The 21,369-nt window shown below is 49.7% G+C and overlaps 1 protein-coding gene across 4 annotated transcripts in view; it reads left to right on the forward strand.

Moving 5' to 3' along the window:
• USP22 (ubiquitin specific peptidase 22) overlaps positions 1-21,060 on the forward strand; it is a 43,904-nt gene extending 22,844 nt beyond the window's left edge. For 2 of the 4 annotated variants that reach the window (XM_063798860.1, XM_016930807.4), the window contains exons 4-13: positions 1,634-1,735; positions 2,710-2,879; positions 4,923-5,070; positions 7,886-7,991; positions 9,491-9,649; positions 12,795-12,921; positions 13,804-13,895; positions 15,808-15,870; positions 16,425-16,574; positions 17,706-21,060. In XM_063798860.1, the coding sequence (XP_063654930.1) occupies positions 1,634-1,735; positions 2,710-2,879; positions 4,923-5,070; positions 7,886-7,991; positions 9,491-9,649; positions 12,795-12,921; positions 13,804-13,895; positions 15,808-15,870; positions 16,425-16,574; positions 17,706-17,748 (1,160 nt within the window). In that variant the 3' untranslated portion in view covers positions 17,749-21,060. Of the gene's footprint in view, positions 1-1,633; positions 1,736-2,709; positions 2,880-4,922; positions 5,071-7,885; positions 7,992-9,490; positions 9,650-12,794; positions 12,922-13,803; positions 13,896-15,807; positions 15,871-16,424; positions 16,575-16,956 lie in introns of all 4 variants that reach the window. The other 2 variants (XR_008540261.2, XM_054670292.2) reach the window with 2 other exon arrangements.
• Positions 21,061-21,369: the final 309 nt, after the last annotated feature.

Genomic DNA, 21,369 nt, shown 5'->3' on the forward strand with positions numbered 1-21,369 from the left:
ACCCCAGCATTACTTAAGCTCTCCCAGGGCGCACCTGCAGATGTGGGGCTGAATGAGTGTGGCGAGGTCACACCTCTCGGGGACAGGTGACTCCGTATCTGGACATCCCTGAGTGGTTTGCCCTCAGCTCTGCCGAATTCCAGCAAGCGATCTCTTTGCAGAAATGTTATATGTAAACATACCTCCTTCCTCCCAGGAGAGCAGACTATTTTCGGATCAAGTTGTGGTAGAATCTCTTTTAAAACTCTGGACTGTTTGGGTGATGTTAAATCCATGTCAACAGCGTGCACCCACCAGATGGAAACTAGACCCACCAGATGGAAACTAGACCCACCAGAAGGAAACTAGGAGAGTCTCCCAGCAGCCCCACTGCACAGTCAGATCCTTGCCGTCTTGTGAGCTGCCCTCACGGCTCTCACACCAGTGTGGGTTTTGCACTTGCCGTCGCCACCATGTGGCCACACACACTGGTTATTGGCTACACAGAGTGAGAGGAGCAAACATGCAGTCATTTTCTTTATTTTTTATTTCTTCTTGGCTTCCCTGAGTTTTTTTTCCTTTTTTTTTTTTTTTTGGTTTTTGATTCTGACAGATGCTCATAGTGGTTGACAGCGATAGTGACATAGTGACAGGTGTGGTTTACCCCAGTTGACAGGTGAGCATCTGATCTCCCTGGTAGCAAAGCCATCACTGTTTGCAAAGGAAACATATGAACCTGACACCTGTTTTACATTCTTGCCTTGATTACTCTCCATTGAAAACACCCCAGTGTTTTGAGAAGGGAAGAATAGCAACAGGGGCTCTTTCAGTGAGCAGAATTATTTGTGTTTAACAAGTCTTTTCTGGAGAGCAATCTCTGACTTGTGTTCGCTGTTCTTTTCCATCTCAGAAATTTAATAACATTGTGACTAAGTGTGGGTGTATTATTCTGTGCAGAGCACTTAAAGCACGGGCCTAAGAAATGTATGTCCAGGATTAAAATGGAATTCTTCTAGAATCATTTTATAATTCTGTCTATCCAACATGCTGTGTCTTTTAAAGTATTTTGAAGTATTCAGAAATGTTGGTTGGCATGGAACAAGTACTTCTGAGCGCATAGGGTGTGCGTTGAATGGAATACGATGCCAATTAGCATTTACCACCACTCTCTTTGAATATTTTGTGGCACACGTTTTTAACTGTTGGATCTATCTTAGTTTGGTAACTCGATGCTGTGTTTATGCTATTTCAGTTTGCTGAAAAGTGCATGCTCTCTCCTTCAATTTCACTTGTTTGCGGGAGAATCCTTCATGTAAGTTCCCATTGGTGCTGATGCTGCCATCTCTGTGCTGAAGGATGGAAGACATTTGAAAAACAACTGTTTTGGCATTGGCGTTGGGGTAGTTTTGACTGGAGGTGCTGCTTTTCTTGCAGGAAACGTAGCTCACATGCTCATACCCTCTGTGAGAAGCTCCTTTAAGTGTTGTGTGTAGCCCCTCTCAGCACAGTAGAGTTTGAGAAAGCCCTGGTGCTGTGGATGTTGCTCACTGAAATGCACCCTGACAGACAGCATAGCGCCACAGCTTTTATGTGTAAACACACTTGATGTGAAAATCTTGCTAATAGCACTTGGAACTGTCCTTCATCTGCTTAGGCGTTGGAGAGAAGTTTTCAACTTGGGAACCAACCAAACGGGAGCTTGAACTGCTGAAGCACAACCCGAAAAGGAGAAAGATCACCTCGAACTGCACCATAGGTGGGTGGAGCGTGTCGTCACTCTCAGCTAGGTTTCTTTCCGGGGTTTAAAAGTAAATACAGAATTGTGGGTTTCTTAAGTCCACATGATTCTGTTGAAGCCCTGCATAACTGTCACTCATCAATGTGCTCAGCAACCAGCTCTTGAGCACCTGTTCTCTGCAGGGACCTGCAGTGGGCTTGGGGCGCAGAGTGATGCGTAGCAACAGCCCTGCCCTCACAGCCTTCAGCGTCTGTGTGGGTAAAGGGACTCAAGTTGATTTTGGCCAGGGTGAGGCTGGGCACAGTAATCTTCAGGGAGAGAAATGATGTGTGTGAGTGTAAGTGTTCGCTGAATTTTCTACAAATTGAGGGAATACCCTTTAAAACTTTTTTTTTTTTCTTTTTTGAGACAGAGTCTTGCTCTGTTGCCCAGGCTGGAGCACAGTTCACTGCAACCTCTGTCTCCTGGGCCCAAGCGATCCTTCCACCTCAGCCTCCCAAGTAGCTGGGATTGCAGGTGCACACCACCATGTTTGGATAATTTTTGTGTTTTGCGTAGAGACATCTCACCATGTTGCCCAGGCTGGTCTCGAACTCCTGGGCTCTAGTGATCCTCATGCCTTGGCTTCCCAGAGTGCTGGGATTACAAGTATGAGCCCCTGCACCTGGCCCTAGAACATTTTTAAAAACCTGTTTTGTTTGTTCATTAGGCTTCACTCTGACCTGGCCTGTTGTCGTAGAAACTATATTTGTGTAATTCTGTCAAAGCATACAATGGCTGAAGTGGGAGGGGTCCATGGTGGTGGACATTCTTCAATACTGTTCATGTAAAAGTGGCATAAAAACTAGCAGAATGCGATATCTCATCGTTTTCTGGCTTCTTGAATGAATAAGAGAAAATGAGTATGTAGAGGTAGAGGAAGCCGCTGGGATCCAGCGACACCTGTGGTTCAGCACACAGGTAACTCCTGCTCTCTGGTGATTTGTGTCCAGGTCTGCGTGGGCTGATCAACCTTGGGAACACGTGCTTCATGAACTGCATCGTGCAGGCCCTGACCCACACGCCACTTCTGCGGGACTTCTTCCTGTCTGACAGGCACCGCTGTGAGATGCAGAGCCCCAGCTCCTGTCTGGTCTGTGAGATGTCCTCACTGTTTCAGGAGGTGAGCACCATTGACTTCTGCAGGGGAGCATTTCTGTTACTTTGTTTTCACCTTCAAAAAAAAAAATTTAAGGTGGACCATGATAAAGGAAGATACATTTAGAACCTTTTGTAGTAAGTTAATGTTTAATGTACATGTCTATTATGGAAAACACAGTTTTCCAAAAAGGGAAGACCTGGCGTGATTTTTGGGGACGCACTGCTGACTCAGAACAAGGAGAAGCCCTTTGAGAGGCTTGTGGCAGAGACTTCCCTGGTGGGTGACATTTGTCTCTAAAGACGGGTGATTCTCCCCCTTCCTCTTCCTCCATGGTCTACCTTCCTGGCTCAGAAAGGCACGCATGTGTCACCCTCCTGTGTCCTCCTGGTATGTGAGTCTCCTCCACCGCCAGGTCTCTCTAAGCATGCCCCATCAGAGCCTCTGTCCTCATGAGCTACGCGCTGCACGTTGGCTGTTCCTGTGGGCTGCACGTGTGGCGTTCCTGTCCACTTCTGTCCCCGGCATCAGAGCATGGCAGCGTTCAGAGCAAGGCGTTCACGGCTGCCGCCTCAGCCCCCACCAGCTCCGTGACCTAGACATGCTTCTCAGAGCTGAAGCAGCTCAGTTACCTCAACTAATAAGCAGGCTGGTGCCTGTTCTTCAGGTGCCTTGCACAGGAGCCAGCCAACAGCCCTGGCCTGTTCCTGTTCGTAACCTCTGCGAGAGACGCAGCCACGCCAGCTCACTCATGTCTGTCTGGTCATTGGTCGCTTTTGTGGGACAGCCACAGAGTTGAGCAGTTGGACAGAGGCTATCCAACCTGCAAAGCTGAAATTATTTACTGTCCAGGCCTTTCAAAAACAGATTGCCAGCCTCTGGTCGAGCCTAACCGATTTCCTCAAAGTACCTGCAATGTGCCATAACTGCTGGGGACACGGCCCAAATAGGAGAAAGGAGGGTGCAGCTGGGAAGTTGGTGGGTGGTTGTATCACTGACTTTAGTGATAGGCTCACTTGTGTTAGATTGTTTTTAGACTCAGGCTTGTTAAGGTGTAAATTACAGTCACACCCACCTTCTAGCATATAGATAGATGAGTTTTGACGAATGCATAGTTGTGTAACTGCTGCTACTCAAGGTGAAGAACTGTTACCTCTCCGAACTCCCTCGTGCCCCTCCGAAGTCAACCCCCAGTCCCCAGACCCTGGTAGCTGCCGATCTGTCTTCGGTCCCTTGAGTGTCCTTTACCAGCGCATCATACGGATGGATGCATGCAGGAAGTAGCCTTTCTGAATCTGGCTGTCCCTACTTAATGTAATACTGGGTGGATTCACCCGTGTCTTGCGTGCATCCATGATGTGTGCTTTCGATGTCTGAGTTGGGTTCCATTATGTAGATGGGTTATGGTTTAGTTGTCTGTTTCCCAGTTCAGACACATTTGGGTGGTCTGTGGTTTTGGGTTTTTTGATGAGAAATAAAACTGCCGTGAATTCTGTATTTGCACAGGCAAGACCCCTCTGTGGGTTCTGACCTGGGGAGGAAGCCGTGGGATGGAAGGTGTGCTGCTGGGTCTGGGTCTGGAGTTGAGCTGTTGGAGAGGACTGGCTGGCAAGCCCTCAGCTAATTGCCATTAGCCTCAGAGGCAGAGAGTCCTGTGGCTGATGCTGGTGAATTCTGCATAATCACAGTGATGTGCTTCCCTTTGCGGAGGTGCTGGTGTCCATGGGCCTGAGTGGTTTGGCTAGTGCTTTGAGGAAACTAGTATTGGGCAAATCAAGTCACTTTTATTTGCATGTGATCTCATAGTAGCAAGTCATAATTCATTTTTTAGGCTTATATGTGGAAAACTAGACGGTAGAAAGGAAAAAATTCATATGAGGACTCGAAAAGTCCAGTAAGCCCAGATAAAAATAGACTTTGCACAAAGTAGAAAAGTAAAATTGAACCATTTGTGTCAAATGAGCCACAGCCAATGGTAGGCATCTGATAAAGGTTTTGATTGTGTGTACTCTGTGTTCAGAGTCTACATTTATTCCTGACAAGGTTTCCTTCCCCGCCCTCTGGCAGTTTTACTCTGGACACCGGTCCCCTCACATCCCGTATAAGTTGCTGCACCTGGTGTGGACCCACGCGAGGCACCTGGCAGGCTACGAGCAGCAGGACGCCCACGAGTTCCTCATCGCGGCCCTGGACGTGCTCCACCGACACTGCAAAGGTGGGCCCTGGGCTCTGCACCCTCCACCAGGGCAGGATGTTTTCCTTGAAGGGGAAGGAAGCAAAGCGAGTGTATGCCCTCGTGCAAAAAGGGGCACAGGAGACACATTCCATTGTTGTGTCATCATAGCCCTTGTCGTCATTTGTTTCTGAAGTCACCATAACTAATGACCTCAGAGAGGCTCCTCCTAGTTTATTTTTAAGAGGCGAGGAAGTAGTTCCAGCAGTATGGCAGGTCCTCAGTGACCGATCACAGTGAACAGCAAACTCTTGGAGCCCTCTTGGGCCTGTGCTTTGAGGCCCCTGCCTGCCCTGGCATTTCTGGGACCCTGTGGGTTATCAGGCCTGAGGCTTCTGGACATCCCCCAAACACAACTTAATCACCCAACTGTCTCCTTCCCATTGGGGACTCTCCAAAAGGACTGATGGTTGCTCTGAAATAGCCAGAGAGCTGGGACACAGGACGAGCAAAGCTTCTCTTGGGGTCTCATTGGACCTGGGCCATCTCCCCCAACATAGTCCCACAGCCTGGCCCCAGGGTGGTACCCTCATGATTTTTCAGAGATGTGTGGTGTTGGTAGTTGGCAGGGGCAGCTCTTAGCGCTGGAGGTGGGAGGCTGGGAATGAATGACTTGAGCCAAGATCGGCTCCTCCCCACTCCTCATGGTGGAGATCCCAGTGTGAGGGACCTGCAGCTGAAGTCTGTCCATACAGGCAGAGAGACTGAGAGGTGATTCTCAGATGAGTGTGGGCTGGTCACTTGCAGGTCTTCCTAAAGCCCGTGCTGGCGTTTCTGATTCAGCAGGTCTGTGGGGGGCAGGGGCTTCTTCACTCTTAATCAGTTCCCAGCTGATGCCGCTGGTTCAGATGCCACACTCTGAGAACCCATGCGCTCAGGTCACAGGGCACCTGGCTGCTTGTGAGTTTCCTGTGGTCTCTGGGCTGGCACAGCTAGTTGTAGCCGATATCCTACCAGTTAATTTTAACTTGGAGTCTTTTAGAGAACAGAGTCCTGTTCTGACAGTTCACCAAGTTGAACAGCTTGGTGGACTGGCCTTCCCATTGCTTCTCATCCGTCTCAAGGCTGTGCACCCGGGCCCTAGGCGCTTACGTACAACCTATGGGTTCTGAGATCACAGCCCAGAAACAACCCACAGTTGAGCTAAAATGGCTGGTTTTGGTCAAATGTGACTTTGGGTTCTGTTTTCTTTTGGTACTTACTTTTTTTCCTCTGAAAAACTGCGTGATCCTTTTAATTCTTACCTAGAAATCAAATGAAAGTTACTTAGTAGCTTAGGTAGAATTTCATGTCCTAGTATGATTTATAAGAGAGGAAAGAGCCACTGTGGAAGTGACTACGCTGTTATCCCAAGCACCTAGTGAGAATAACGAAGAGCCTTCTGTAAGCAGCAGAAAGATGTTCTAAAAATCACTTGTTCAAAAATGCATTGCTGTTAAAATGTTCACATGACAAAATGTGACCTCTGACGTGCTTCTGACAGAATTCCCTTGGAAATATCTGAAAAGAAATGTAACGTTCTTCTGTTTAGAAACCTGGTTGCCAGAGCTGTTCAGCGAGGTGGCCTGGCCATGTGGCCTTGGTTACGTGCAGTTGTTTGTCCTTGTGGCCTTCACAGCATCTTTCTGTTCATCTTTTTTGTTGTTGTTGTTTTGTTTTTGAGTCAGAGTCTCGCTCTGTCGCCAGGCTGGAGTGCAGTGGTGCGATCTCAGCTCACTGCAACCTCCGCCTCCCGGGTTCAAGTGATTCTTCTGCCTCAGCCTCCTGAGTAGCTGGGACTACAGGCGCCCGCCACCATGCCCAGCTAGTTTTTTGTATTTTTAGTAGAGACGGGGTTTCACCGTGTTAGCCAGGATGGTCTTGATCTCCTAACCTCGTGATCCACCCGCCTTGGCCTCCCAACGTGCTGGGATTACAGGCGTGAGCCACCACGCCTGGCCATTCTGTTCATCATTCTTTGCGTCTTCCTGTATGGATATTCTTGTCCTCTGAATTTTGTCCCATGAATTTGAGATCCCTCTGGGAAGCATTTTTCTCTCTAATCTTAAACCTTCTGCTCTCAGAAGACTTAGTGGCCCTTCTCTATTCCTCTGTCATGATTCACAGTCTTTGAACTGTGATGTATATACAGGTGGCCTCGTGCCCTGTCCCCACTGTCTAGTGAAGTTATGTAGAATATGTATTCCACATATGAATTAAGTTCTGCTACTTAAGTTTCTTCTTCACCGATCTGCACACATGGATATGAATGAAGCGTGTATTGAATAGAGAGGGTGGGAGTGGCACTTCCAGATGCAACTGACTGGAAGACATGCTGTCCCCTGGGGGCTCCAGCTGATGAGGACAGCCTGTGTCCTGCGGTGTCACTTTCTGAACTCGGGGCACCATGATACCTACTCAGGGAGGGAGGTTGCTGGGGCTTCCCCGGGTGTACCTGGCCCACCATATGTTCAGCTGTCTCACTGGAACAATATTGATTCAGTCATTCTGTATATGATAATGGGAATCGATTATTCTGCTCAGTCACTGGGTATTAGGTGGGTTTTCTTGGCAAGACTGAAGCTGTGGGGCTCTTGTTAGGGAATGAGAAAAAGGAGCATTGAAAATCCAAGTGCTGTGATTTCTCGTCATATTAAAATAACAAGGACACCCTCTGCTAAAATGAGGAGTGTCCTCACATGGCCTTTTAAAGCGTTGGCCCTGGCTCCCCCAGGCTTCTGCAGAGTGAACTGCTCTTCCCTTAGAGACTCCCCATATTTGGGGAGACACTAATCCCAGAGCCGTGGTCTGTCTCCAGGTGATGACAATGGGAAGAAGGCCAACAACCCCAACCACTGCAACTGCATCATAGACCAGATCTTCACAGGTGGATTGCAGTCAGACGTCACCTGCCAAGTCTGCCAGTAAGTGAGAGGCTGCGTGCTGGGCAATATCAAACCCTCTGGGGCTGTACTGACATCCTCCCAGTCTCCAGAGCTGTGTGTGCTCTGAGAGGTCTTTAAGGAGGCTACGAGAGAAATGATTAATAGACGCCATGAGAGCAAAGGTTGTGGGGTGGGGGTGCTTCCTCTTGGGGAGGTCGTAGGGCAGGTGTCCCCTCGGGATGCGAGCCCTTCGTGTTGAGGTCTTGGCTGTTGTCTACAGCCAGCAGTGTGTTCTTGGAAGCTTCCCCTACCATTTTGCATCTTACAGTCCTTGACCAGGGACCAAGTGAAAGAGCCCTCTTCAAGAAGGCGTGGATCATGCATGGTGGATTGTTTTTCTACGTGCTTCGAAGTGTGTTAGTTTTCATTATTTTATGGTTTCTGGTTCCATTTTCTGATGTAGTGGCCCTCATTCTTCTCAGATGTGGTCTCTGCTTAGAGCCTCAAGTGTTGAGTGCAGGGAGAATCCACTGCTTTGTTAGGTCAGGGGACCCTCTCACCCAACCTCAGTGCATGCTACAGGTTTTTTGTTTTTGTTTTTGTTTTTTTCAGGCATGGGGTCTTGTGTATGTTGCCCAGGCTGGCCTTGAACCCATGGGCTCAAGCGATCCTCCCTCCTTAGCCTCCCAAGTAGCTGGGACTACAGGCGTGGGCCACCGTGCCTGGCTCTGTTCTTTACTTCAGTTGAAGTTTAAAAACCCTGGACATGATCCACCGAAATTATTGCAGAACCCGAAATGGACTGTCACTTCTAAACTGCATAAGACCAGCAAATATCGGGAAAGGCCAGTGCTGCCTGTGTCACGGGGGCCATTTTCTGTAAGGAGCATAGACCGTTTGGGGCCTTGTCTCTGAGCATTAGAAACCGAGTTTGCTCTGAGCAATTTGGACCTCCTCGCTGTCCCTTAACTACTGAATTCCATTAGTAGGAGATTGTCTCAAGATTTAAATCCTGTATAAATATCGAGAGTAAATTTCCCAGTCTGCAAGTTTTCGTTTTTTATATTGTTAAATAAATTTCTAGCAAGGAACTGGCCTTGTGAAATGCAGCATTGACTGTCCAGTGCAGGCCACTGGGCCTGGCCTGGGCACGCTCTGTGAAATGTGCAGGGGTCTCCAGTGTTGCCTAGGGTCACAGGCCCCAAGTTCTAGATGCAGCTGAGATAGACCTGTGGATTCAGAGCCTCTGACAGGGCCCATGAGTTTATCCTCCTCCCAAGTCCCTCAGTGACTGTGATGGTCTCCAGACTGGGAAGTCCTTGCTTGAGTTCACACACGCCCCTCCCCAGGGCCACCTTGGGAGCCAGGACACGTTGGGTGTGAGCACTGCTGCTCTTGCTCCTGCCCCATGCCACCTGAGTGTCACTGTGACAAAGGGCACAGCGGGGAAGGGATGTGGGAACGGCTTCCACCCCGGGTTGCCTCTGGAGCTGGGTGGGTGTCAGTCCTCACAGCCATTGTTTTCCCTCTGCTTCCAGTGGAGTCTCCACCACCATCGACCCCTTCTGGGACATCAGCTTGGATCTCCCCGGCTCTTCCACCCCATTCTGGCCCCTGAGCCCAGGGAGCGAGGGCAACGTGGTAAACGGGGAAAGCCACATGTCGGGAACCACCACGCTCACGGACTGCCTGCGACGGTGAGAGGCCTGCACCCACACGGCGGGGGCGTGTCTCCTGGCCAGAAGGCTGTGCTCCATCAGGACCAAAGCAGGGCTCTTTCACATGCCCAGGACAGAGCCTGGGCAAAGATGCAGCATGAGCCTGGATTGGCTGCAGTCTCTTGTGCTAGTTTGTCCTTTGTTTTGGCCAGATGACTCAATATTTCTGTCCCCCAGCTTCGCACAGCACCAGGTGTCAATGTCAGCAGCTGCTACTCCAACCTCCGCATGTAAATGAACCCAGAGCCAAACTGGCTGCTCCCTTAGCCCTTGTACTAATCACCTACCCCGGAGTGTGAGCTGAGATGCGCCTGGGCCTCTCCCCATGGTCCACGGCCTTCTCTGCGCATGATTAAAACTTAGTTGTGATGTTCTGTACTCTTAGGGCTGTTTTTGAAATTGTGCATGTACTGCTTCATTTGGGATAAGTAATAATATTTACAAAGTGATTTTTTTTTTTTTGAGACAGAGTTGTGCTCTGTCAACCAGGCTGGAATGCAGTGGTGCGATTTCTGCTCACTGCAGCCTCTGCCTTTCAGGTTCAAGTGATTCTCCTGAGTAGCTGGGACTACAGGTGTGCACCACCACGCCTGGCTAATTTTTGTATTTTTAGTAGAGTGGGGGTTTTACCATGTTGGCCAGGCTAGTCTCGAACTCGTGATATCAGGTGATTCACCCACCTCGGCCTCTCAAAAGTGCTCACAGGCATGAGCCACCACACCTGTGAGTGATTTTAAAAAAAAAATGTATTTAAGTAGCTGTAGCATACAATTGTAAAGACAGCAGAAAACCTTCCTAAAATTTGTCTATTATTTTATAGCCTTTGTTTTATTTGCATCAATTAAAGGTAATGCAGAAGAGTCCTTGTTGAGTGGAAGTATCCCTTAGAAGAGGTACGAGCCTTTGGTTTCTGTCTGGCTGCATAGTCAGCACGACCAACGTTGCATGTTTATTTTGTTTTTTGAGATAGGGTCTTGCTCTTTCATGCAGGCTGGAGTGCAGTGGTGCCATCATAGCTCACTGCAACCTCGATCTCCTGGGCTCAGCCTCAGTGTCCAGGGCTCAGCCTTGGTCTCCTGTCTCGGCCTCCTGAGTAGTTGGGACTATAGGTGTGTGCCACCATGCCCAGCTGATTTTGTGATTTTTTTTTTTTAATTTTTTTTTTTTTGAGACGGAGTCTCGCTCTTTCTAGAGTGCAGGCTGGAGTGCAGTGGCGCGATCTTGGCTCGCTGCAACCTCCACCTCCCAGGTTCACGTGATTCTCCGGCCTCAACCTCCCGAGTGGCTGGGATTACAGGTGCTTGCTACCATATCCGGCTAACTTTTGTATTTTTAGTAGAGACTGGGTTTCGCCACATTGGCCAGGGTAGTCCCAAACTCCTGACCTTAGGTGATCCGCCTGCCTTGGCCTCCCAAAGTGCTGGGATTACAGGTGTGAGCCAGCATGCCCGGCCAACCAAAACCTTTTTAAAGAAAGTCTTTGCAGCTAAATTAAATTTAATCATAAATTCCAATAAAATGAAAGCTTTGCCAAAACAGCAGGCCATGAGGTAGAAACCACACTTCACAAACTACAATGTGTAGGAAGCCTGTGTTGTTAGGAGAGACATGACGTGGTGCTGACTCCCGGGAAGGTGGAGGAGAGGTAGAGTGCACCCTTCCCCACTTTGTATTGCAAGCAAAGGCTCCTTTTCGAGTCCTTTGGAGAGCAGATCACAAAGCTAGCAACAAAACAGGTGCAGCTTTGCCCAGAGGCCCCCTCGTCTTGCCCTAGTTAAGATGGCAGAATTTCCAGAGCATAAATAAGGGCTTTCCATACCTGCTTGTGAAAAGAGTGAATTTTTTGCTGGTGTTTCAGCTTCAAAATTTGGCGTGTGCTTTGTTGAATCATCTGTTCTGCAGGTTTTGTCAGTGGCAGCTGACACCTGTGCCAGACACGCTTGTGATGCAGCCCTCCTATCTCCTGCCTCTGCACGGTCAGGAAATTACCTTTCCCAGTCCTCTCGCCTTTTTTTTTTTTTTTTTTTTTGAGATGGAGTCTTGCTCTTGTTGCCCAGGCTGGAGTGCAGTGGCACAATCTCGGCTCACTGCAACCTCCATCTCCCAGGTTCAAGCGGTTCTCCTGCCTCAGCCTCCTGAGTAGCTGGGATTATAGGCATGCACCACCTCGCCCGGCTAATTTTGTATTTTTAGTAGAGACGGAATTTCTCTAATGTTGGTCAGGTTGGTCTTGAACTTCCAACCTCAGGTGATCCACCTGCCTCAGCCTCCCTAAGTGCTGGGATTACAGGTGTGAGCTGCCGCACCTGGCCGACCTCTCACCTCTCTACATTAAACTGCTTATGTTGAGATCATTGTAGATTCACATGCAGTTGTAAGAAGCCTTTAGGTACCCTTTACCCCGGTCCCCCGATGGTGACCTCCTCAGCACTGTGGTGCGACGCCCTGGCCAGGATTCAGACATTCATGCGGAAAGTACCCAGCATCTCCAGTGCCTCCTCCCTCACCACCCACTCCGTAACCCCAGTCACCCTGGACTCCTGCATTTCCATACGCCTGACAATTCCAGAATGTCATGTCAACTGAATGATGTAACAGGGAACCCTTTGAGATTGGCTTTTCTTGCACATCCTAATTCTCTGGGGATGCATCCAGGGTATAGCTTGGGATCAGTAGTTCCTTCCTTTTTTGCTGCTGTCTCATACTCCATGGTACAGTGTTCCACAGTTTCTTTAATTATTCAGCCATGGGAAGAAACGGGGTGTTTCCAGTTTTGTGACTCTCGCAAGTAACATTCTGGTGCACATTTGTGGACAGTTTGTGTGTGAACATTAGTTTTCATTTCTCTGGCTCAAATTCAACTGCTGGGTCATATGGTACTTAGAAAATTATTACCATTTCCCCAGGCCTTTCCTGGAAAAAAAAATATTTAAGATAAATATTCTGTAGAGACAGGCAGCAAAGGTGGACATTTTCTCTTTTTTTCATTGTTTCATTTTTAGTTGTAAGTGTATGTTTTTGGTAGGGAAGTCAACCCAATGAAAGAGATAAAATACCTCTTTCCTCTCATTTTTCCGTCTCTTGCATCTCCCTTACCACTCCTGTCTCTTTTGAACGCCTGTAGATTCACCAGACCAGAGCACTTGGGCAGCAGCGCCAAGATCAAGTGCAGCGGTTGCCATAGCTACCAGGAGTCCACAAAGCAGCTCACTATGAAGAAACTGCCCATCGTAGCCTGTTTTCATCTCAAAGTAAGTTTTCCAGAAAGCCAACTCTAATGGCAGACTTAGTTTTTAGTCCACAGTACGGTCCTCAGCCTTTTGGTTTGCTGTGCAGTTACATTTTTTGTAATTGCAGCAAGCAGGAAGAACACCAAGGAAGGGAGGGTGTGAGGGAATTGTCCTCCCATCTGTGAATTGTCCTTTTGTCTGTGCTGCGGTAAACAAAATCAGTGGCTTCGCAGTGAAAGTAGAATGTGAGTTTTCTTGGGAGCAGAGTGGTTGTGAAGTTTTTATTACTTCTACCATTCCTCCGGCTACCCCCTCCTCAGGTTTTCTGTTTTATTTTAAGACAAAGGCCCTCAGCATGCAGATCTGGTCCAGGAGTTGGCAAGCTCTTTCTCTAAAGGCCCAGATAACTGAAGATGTGGAGCTCCACAGGCTGCGTGCGATCATACGATTCTCCGTTACATGTTCTTTGTTTCATTTCACCACCCTTTAAACATGGAAAGCGCCCATTCCTTGCTTGCTGGCTGGAATGGGTGACTCCTGATCTAGGCAAAGGACTGTCTTCTGTCTGGTGAAAGGAACAATTTGTTCATTTTTGCTGCCATGGGCCACGGATCTTTGTTTTGTTTTCTGTGCTTTGCTGGGTTTGCTGTAAGATTACTTTTTGTACCCTTGGTGTTACCACTGAACAATCCTATCATTTGAAGACTTGAACCCTGTAAATGAGGACTTGGGTGGATTGCCACTGTGTTTTTGAATCTGTAATTCTAGATGTAGCTACAAGGCAGTTCAATAAAATACAAAAGAGATAACACAGACACCTGTCATCGGAAGAAGGCCCTGAAGCTTCCAGTGACATTTCTGATCTTCTTTCCTCTTCCCTCTGTCCCCTTCCTATTTCTGCAGCGATTTGAACACTCAGCCAAGCTGCGGCGGAAGATCACCACGTATGTGTCCTTCCCCCTGGAGCTGGACATGACCCCTTTCATGGCCTCCAGGTATGTGGGGATGTAGGCCCGTTCTGTGTCCGGAGGGGCTGTGATCCTATCAGGACAGGAATCCAGCTCGGAGCTCCTATTAAGATGACTGTTGGCCGGGTGCAGTGGCTCCCGCCTGTAATCCCAGCACTTCAGGAGGTCGAAGCAGGCAGATCATGAGGTCAAGAGATCGAGACCGTCATGGCCAACGTCGTGAAACCCCGTCTCTACTAAAAATACAAAAATTAGCTGGGTGTGGTGGCAGGCACCTGTAGTCACAGCTATTTGGGAGGCTGAGGCAGGAGAATCGCTTGAACCCAGGAGGTGGAGGTTGCAGTGAGCCAAGATCGCGCCACTGCACTCCAGCCTGGTGACAGAACGAGACTACGTCTAAAAAAAAAAAAAAAAAAAAAGACTGTAGATACTAATATAAACCCCACCTTCCCCAAATCTGTTTATCCTGATCTTAAGATACGGCACATGTTAATGAGTTGTTTTTCGTCAGATACCCTGTTTTTGTTTTGAATGTTTCTCAACAATTCTCAATCCACTTTCAAACCGGCAAAGTCCTCAAGGTGGGATCACAGCGAGAAGGCAACATTTTAGTTCGTGGAACAGATGTTGAAGTACAGACAGACATAGTTGGTTTTGCAGTTGTAGATTGCATTTTCCTTTCCAAATCTGCCTATTCTGGGGTACTTGGAATTGAGCTGCTTACTAATGCATGAGACACATAGGAGTTTCCTGTGGTTCTGTGACAAATGACCAAAAACCTGGTGGCTTAAAATTAATTTCCTCACAGTTCTAGAGGTCGGAAATCTGAAATCAAGGTGTTGGCAGGGCTCCATGTCCTACAAGGGTCTGGGGGATTCCATTCCTCACCGCCTCCAGCTGCTGGTGGTTCCACGTGTTCCTTCTGTGGCTGTCACTCCCCTGGCTTCCGGGTCACATGGCCAGCTCCCCTGACTCTGTGTCCAGTTCCCTCTGCTTCTCTGTCATGACCGTGGTCATTGGCTTTAGGACCCAGGCAGATCATCCAGGAGGATCTCATCTCAACATCTTTACTTTGAGTCTCTGCAAAGACTGGTTTTACAAATGAGGTCCCAGTCTCAGGTTCTGAGGGTTGAGACGTGGATGTTGTTATTTGCAGGGTGTTATTTTTTGGTGGCCACAGTCCCAGCCCCAGCGCCATGGAAAGCATGTTGCTTTTTGGTAGTTAGCGGCCTCTTCCTGGTGTCCTCTCATGGCTGTCCCACCCCTGTGGCACACAGATGACCTCCTGAATAAAACAAGACCAGAGTCAGAGCTCCATATCATCAGTCTGACCACGATGGTCACGTACTGAGGGAGGTGACAGTACTGTTCTAAGGTCAGGGTCTCAAAGATCTTGGTGTTTCCTGCCAAACACAGCTGTAGGAAAATGCAGTAAATAATGTGCATGGCTTCCTGTTCCCAGCACCTCCTCTCCCCCATCTCACCAGGGGAGGTGCTGGTCATGAAATAATGAGCAGCAATCTTTGTCCCTTTTGAGGAGGCACCTGCCTAGGTCGTAGAATGGATTCAACGTACCCTTTCAAGCTAACCCTTTACATGTGGGAGGAAGAGCACCTTCACCATCTGCTTTGTCACAAACCAAACTCACATTCCTCCAGATCCAGCTCCCATTACCAGCTCTATTCAGGACCCACCTTGGAAGAACCAGGGGCCACGCCAGGTGGCCTCAGGACCCAGGTGTGCTCTGAGGCAGGGGCCTCCAACAGCTTGAGCGTCAGTGTCCTCACGAAACATGGGGAGATTTCTGCCTGAAGCATAAAGTGCACCTCGGTGCAGCATCTGCATGGTCAAGCTTGGATAAGTGTTGGTTTCACGAGAGCCTTGTGTCTCTGGGCCTGATGATTTTAATGATGCTGAATCCTGCCGTTGTCTGTTACAGCAAAGAGAGCAGGATGAATGGACAGTACCAGCAGCCCACGGACAGTCTCAACAATGACAACAAGTAAGTGGTGCTTAGCGGTGTGGGTGTCCAGGGCCTCTGGCCAAGAGCTGGGGGTGGGCTCCTGTCTGCCTTGTAGGGCGCCCAGCGGATCCCCCGCCACTGACCTGCTTCCCGCTTGGCTGCCCGCAGCCCCACTAGGAAAGGCCGCTCCACGTGGCGCCACAAATGCTGCCTCCTGTTGGAGGAGCCCAGCCCCACTCCTGGCCTCTGGCAGGAGGGAGGTTCCATCTGGAAAGCTCGGTGTTCATTCTTCTTGCCTTGGGGTTGTAGAAAGTATGAAAGGCTGGGGTGTTCCAGGATCCCCACTGCTGACTGCAGTCACCACTCCCACTAGATGCAGTCCCAGGAAGCGCCTGGACCCGGGCTACAGCCAAGGGGGGTGACCAGGCTCCCTTAGTTCCTGCAGCCTCCTGTGCATCAGCCTGAGGCCCTGGGGGTTGACAGGCCCACAGGCCTCCCGCTCCCTGCCTGGGCTGCCTGGTTTCTGATGGTGATGACCTCAAGTGATGGCATCAAGTCACCTGCGCCCTCCCTCTCCTTTCCTCCTGCACTAGGTATTCCCTGTTTGCTGTTGTTAACCATCAAGGGACCTTGGAGAGTGGCCACTACACCAGCTTTATCCGGCAGCACAAAGACCAGTGGTTCAAGTGTGACGATGCCATCATCACCAAGGCCAGCATCAAGGACGTCCTGGACAGCGAAGGGTGCGTCCTGTGGGGTGGGAGGAAGGCCCTACGGTGGCTACGGTGCTTCCCCTCCGGTATAGCTGAGACTAGCCCATGTCTGAGCCTAGAACCACTCGAAGGTGTTGACCTTCATTTGCCGAAGTAATGAGGCCTGTTCTGGATAGGATGCCAGCCTCGATGGGCGCTCAGGTGGGAGAAGAGGTGCCTGAGCAAAGGCCCTCTCTGGAGGCATTCCCTTAGCACAGAGAACATCAGAGCAGTTGTTTTTTAACTGCGTGAACTGAACACATCAGTTTTGTTTGTTTGTTTGTTTTTTTGATTTGAGACGGAGTTTTGCTCTTGTTGCCCAGGCTGGAGTGCAATGGCATGATCTCAGCTCACTGCACCCTCTGCCTCCCAGGTTCAAGTCAGTCTCCTGCCTCAGCCTCCCAAGTAGCTGGGATTACAGGCATGCACCATCACGCCCGCCTACTTTTGTATTTTAGTAGAGATGGGGTTTCACCATGTTGACCAGGCTGGTTTCAAACTCCTGACTTCAGGTAATCCTCCTGCCTTGGCCTCCCAAAGTGTTAGAATTACAGGCATGAGCCACCGGGCCCGGCCCACATCAGTTCTTTATCAGCTCCTCTCCTTTCCAGTTTCATTCCTTCATGGCATAGAGAAACCTGTTGACCCTCCAGGGGTCAGGGGGACCCCAGCTGCCATGAACTCCCTGAGGGCTTTGCACTTCACATTCTGAGCAACACGGAAGCCAAGCCCTCTTGAGAGGTTTTATTTGGAAGAATCTGGGATAAAGGACAGCCTTCAGGGCGATGAGGTGGATCTGGACGGACCCACTTGAAAACAGTGGGCTCTGCACAAGGGTGAGGCTGTCACAAGTGGGGGAGAGGCTGTGGGAGGTTGGGTGAGGCAATGGGTGACCTCGTGGCAGGTGGGGGTGGTGGTCGGGCTGCAGAGATGGGCAGGGCCAGTGCCACCAGCCAGTGAAGCACTCTTTCCTCCTTGCGGACTAAAAAGCCAAAACCATCAACTTGGGCCTGGCAGACCTGTGCAGAGCGCAGAGCACATAGGCTTTTGTGTAGGGTGGGTTGTTCTGGCTCCTGTCTTAGGAGTTAGAGGTGAGCCGCCTCCCTCTCTCTGCCTCCACAGGTACTTGCTGTTCTATCACAAACAGTTCCTGGAATACGAGTAGCCTTACCTGCAGCTGGTCAGAAAAACAAAGGCAACGCATTGGCAAGCCTCACAAAATGATCCTCCCTGCCCCCCCCTCCCCCAAGCCTCCCGCCGCCTCCCCGGCCTGGTGACACCACCTCCCGTGCAGATGTGGCCCCTCTGCACCTGGGACCCATCGGGTCGGGATGGACCACACGGACGGGGAGGCTCCTGGAGCTGCTTTGAAGATAGATGAGATGAGGGGTGTGCTCTGGGTGGGAGGAGCAGCGTACACCCGTCACCAGAACATCTCTTGTGTCATGACATGGGGGTGCAACGGGGGCCTCACAGCACAGAGTGACCGCTGCCTGGCGTTCCCCAGCACTCGGTGTGGAAAGGCCCCTACCTGCTGTAAGATTATGGGTCCATGAAAGCAGTAAGCTGAAGACACAGAGGTGTAGTGTGCGGGACAGAGGGCCTTGCAGATGCCTTTCTGTTGGTGTTTTAGTGTTAAAATACGGAGAGTATGGAACTCTTCACTTCCATTTTCTCAGCGGCTGTGAAGCAGCCTCCTAGCTTCGGAAGTACGGACACTACGTCGCGTTTTCAAGCGTGTCTGTTCCGCAGGTAATTTAGCATCAAGCTGCACGTGGAAGCATCTCGCGGTTTTCTAGAAACAGGCATTTTCTTATCCCTCTCCCGCTCCTTTTTCCACAAAGATGAATTTCATAAATGTAATACTAGTAAAGTGAATGAATTACTGAGTTTATACAGAAATTTAGGTAACTTCTCCTTTAGTCTCGAGAGGGAGTCTTGCTTTTTAATGGGTGCCGTTTATGTTGCTGCCCGCCCTGTGTGCCTGGCTCCTCTGGGTGCCTTGGTGTCTGCTGGTGGCTGGCAGTGGGCGCAGCGGAGGAGAGTTGTGCTGCAGCTCATACGGTGTCTCTGTCATCTCAGTCTGGAGTAAATGCAGCGTCTGCCGGTGTCTGATGGGTTCTGTCCCTCGTATTTTCTTTGCCTTCTATCCCATTGCCTGGCTACCGCTGCCTGGCAGCCAAGGGTGTTGGTCGCGAAGCTGGAGTGGCCTCTGGTGGAGCCTGCATCTTGTCTCGTCTGCCTCTGCTTTACATTTGGTGTACTTTTGGGCATGGTGGCAGTAAAATGACATCGTGATTGAGCTTGTCAGCAGAGCTGAAAGAGAAAGTAGAAGGATGTGCATTGTTTCTTGTAAGATATCTTGCATGTATCTGTGTATTCAAATTCAAACAGAGATGGTTTGTCCATTTGTCCACTGAGAAATTATAAACTAGGGACAAGGGGGAGGAAAAGTACTGAAATACAGTTTATGAAGCAAGTGTGTCTCGGGCTGTGCTTGTCCCAGGAGCCCCAGCAGCATCTGAACTGAGGCTTCTTCAGTCCTGCAGGAACAGGATCATCTGTCTCAGCGGTGGGCAGATGTTTTCATAGACAGCCAGGGAGTAAACACTGTTGGCTCTGTGGGCTGTATGGTCTCTGCCATAAATAGTACAGAGATGTGGCTGTGTCTAGTACAACTTTTAGACACAGAAATCTGAATGACATATATTGTTCCGTGTCAAGAAACTTAGATTTTTTTTTTTAACTATTTAAAAACGTGAAACCTATTCTTAGCTCACAGGCCATGGAGAAGCTGGTGGGGACCAGACCCAGCTCCTTAGCTGGCTGGGCTGGGGAGGGGGCAGTGACAGTGGCAGCTGCTACTCACTGCTCAGTGTGGAAAACACAGGACTTGGCAATCACAGCCCGCAGAACCATCATGTGTGGTAGAAGCCTGAGGGATGCGGTTTCTTGCCCACGTGCTCTGTTCATTTTCTGTTGTTTTTCTGCATTTAAAGAATTCACATGGAAGCATGTTTTATAAAATGAATTACCAGAGAAACAGAGATGGGCCGAGATTTTCAGAAATGGCCCCATGTGACCAAGTTCTGCTGTTTGGGTGACATTGCTTTGAAGATCTCCTTTGAGGATGTGCAGTCTTTTTTTTTTTTTTTTTTTTTTTGAGATGGAGTTTTGCTCTTGTTGCCCAGGCTGGAGTGAGTGGCACAGTCTCGGCTCACTGCAACCTCCACCTCCTGGGTTCAAGCAGTTCTCGTGCCGCAGCCTCCCAAGTAGCTGGGACTACAGGCATGTACCACCACGCCAGGCTAATTTTTGTATTTTTAGTAGAGATGGGGTTTCACCATGTCTCAAACTCCTGACCTCAGGCGATCCACCCACCTCAGCGTCCCAAAGTGCTGGGATTATAGGCGTGAGCCACCGCGCCTGGCCTATGAGCGGTCTTTTAATCAGGAACAAATCTAATGGAAAGGAGAGTTGACTGAAGTTGGCCCACAGGATTGTGAGCTGGGCAGTGCCTTCATGAAGGCTTGCCACCTTGGGACGCCCCGGTTTACTGGGGTGTCTTGCGGAGTGCAGAAGGCTTTCTGGCAGCTGCCTGGGTTTGGCCAGACCCTGCCTCCCCTCCCGCCGGCCAACCCCTAGTCCCCTTCCTGTCTCCACTTGCATTCAGGGGTGGCTGCTGTTCTGAGAACATTAGAACTGGGAAGAGAGATGGAGTCACATGGATTTTTGGTGGGCATTATTCTAAACTTTTGTATCCAAGTTAGTCCCCCTTATTCCACTGTGGCATTGCCGTTCTAAGCAGTTACCTGATGCCTGCTGCTGAAGAGCTGCTCACAGGAGGCGGCGGCGGCCCTGGCACTACCCCTTGCATTAGGTCTTGTGTTTGATGTGTTCTTGTGAATTTACTTTGTCAGAACAAAATATTTACGCGTTGGGTTCAGGAATTTCTCTTTTTAGCTCCCCATCTGGCTGTGAAATTCAGGAAACCTCCCGTTGCCTAATAATCACCCCATGTAGGTGTACATTGTGACAAAGTGCATCTGACCACTAAGGGGCCCCCTCGGTGACCCCAACACATTCACAGCAGTGTTAAAATGGCCTGCGTTTCGGAGATGCTGGCTGGCCTTTCAGTGCCTCCCAGGAAGACACATGGCCTTTCCCTCTTCAGATGCCTGAAGGGAGTGCTTTGAGGCAGGTGATGTGCTGGGAGTGTGGGCGGCCTCCCTCCGGCCCCGGGGCCCTCTGTGGACCTTGGCTCCCTCCGTGGACCTGGGCTTCGTGGTGAGCACTGCAGCCTCCCTGGGCGTTCCCTCCAGCGCCAGCACCACTGCAACATACAGACCTGAGTGCTATTGTATTTTGGCTTGGTGTGTATGCTCTTCATTGTGCAAAATTGCTGTTCTTTTGACAATTTAAGTGATTGTTTTGTTTACTGTAAGTTTGAAAATAAAAATTAAGAAAAAAATTCCAATGACTGTGCTGTGGTTGGAGACTTTATTTACCAAGATGTTTACTCTTCCTTTCCCCTCCCATTTTGAGGAGCTGTGTCACTCCTCCTCCCCCCCCAGTGCTTTGTAGTCTCTCCTATGTCATAATAAAGCTACATTTTCTCTGAGAACTGGCCGGTTTTCCTTTTATTGACACAAGCAGCCGCAGAGAGGGTGGCAGGAGGGAGAAGAGCGGCCAGGGGACACCGGCCTGCATGGGGGCGTCCCTGGTCTGAGTCAGTGGCCAGAGCTGCAGCCTGGCTTTGGGCCCAAAGTCTTGTCTGGGTGTCAGG

The sequence above is a fragment of the Pan troglodytes genome, chromosome 19 (assembly GCF_028858775.2).
Source record: "Pan troglodytes isolate AG18354 chromosome 19, NHGRI_mPanTro3-v2.0_pri, whole genome shotgun sequence".
Lineage (NCBI taxonomy): Eukaryota > Metazoa > Chordata > Mammalia > Primates > Hominidae > Pan > Pan troglodytes.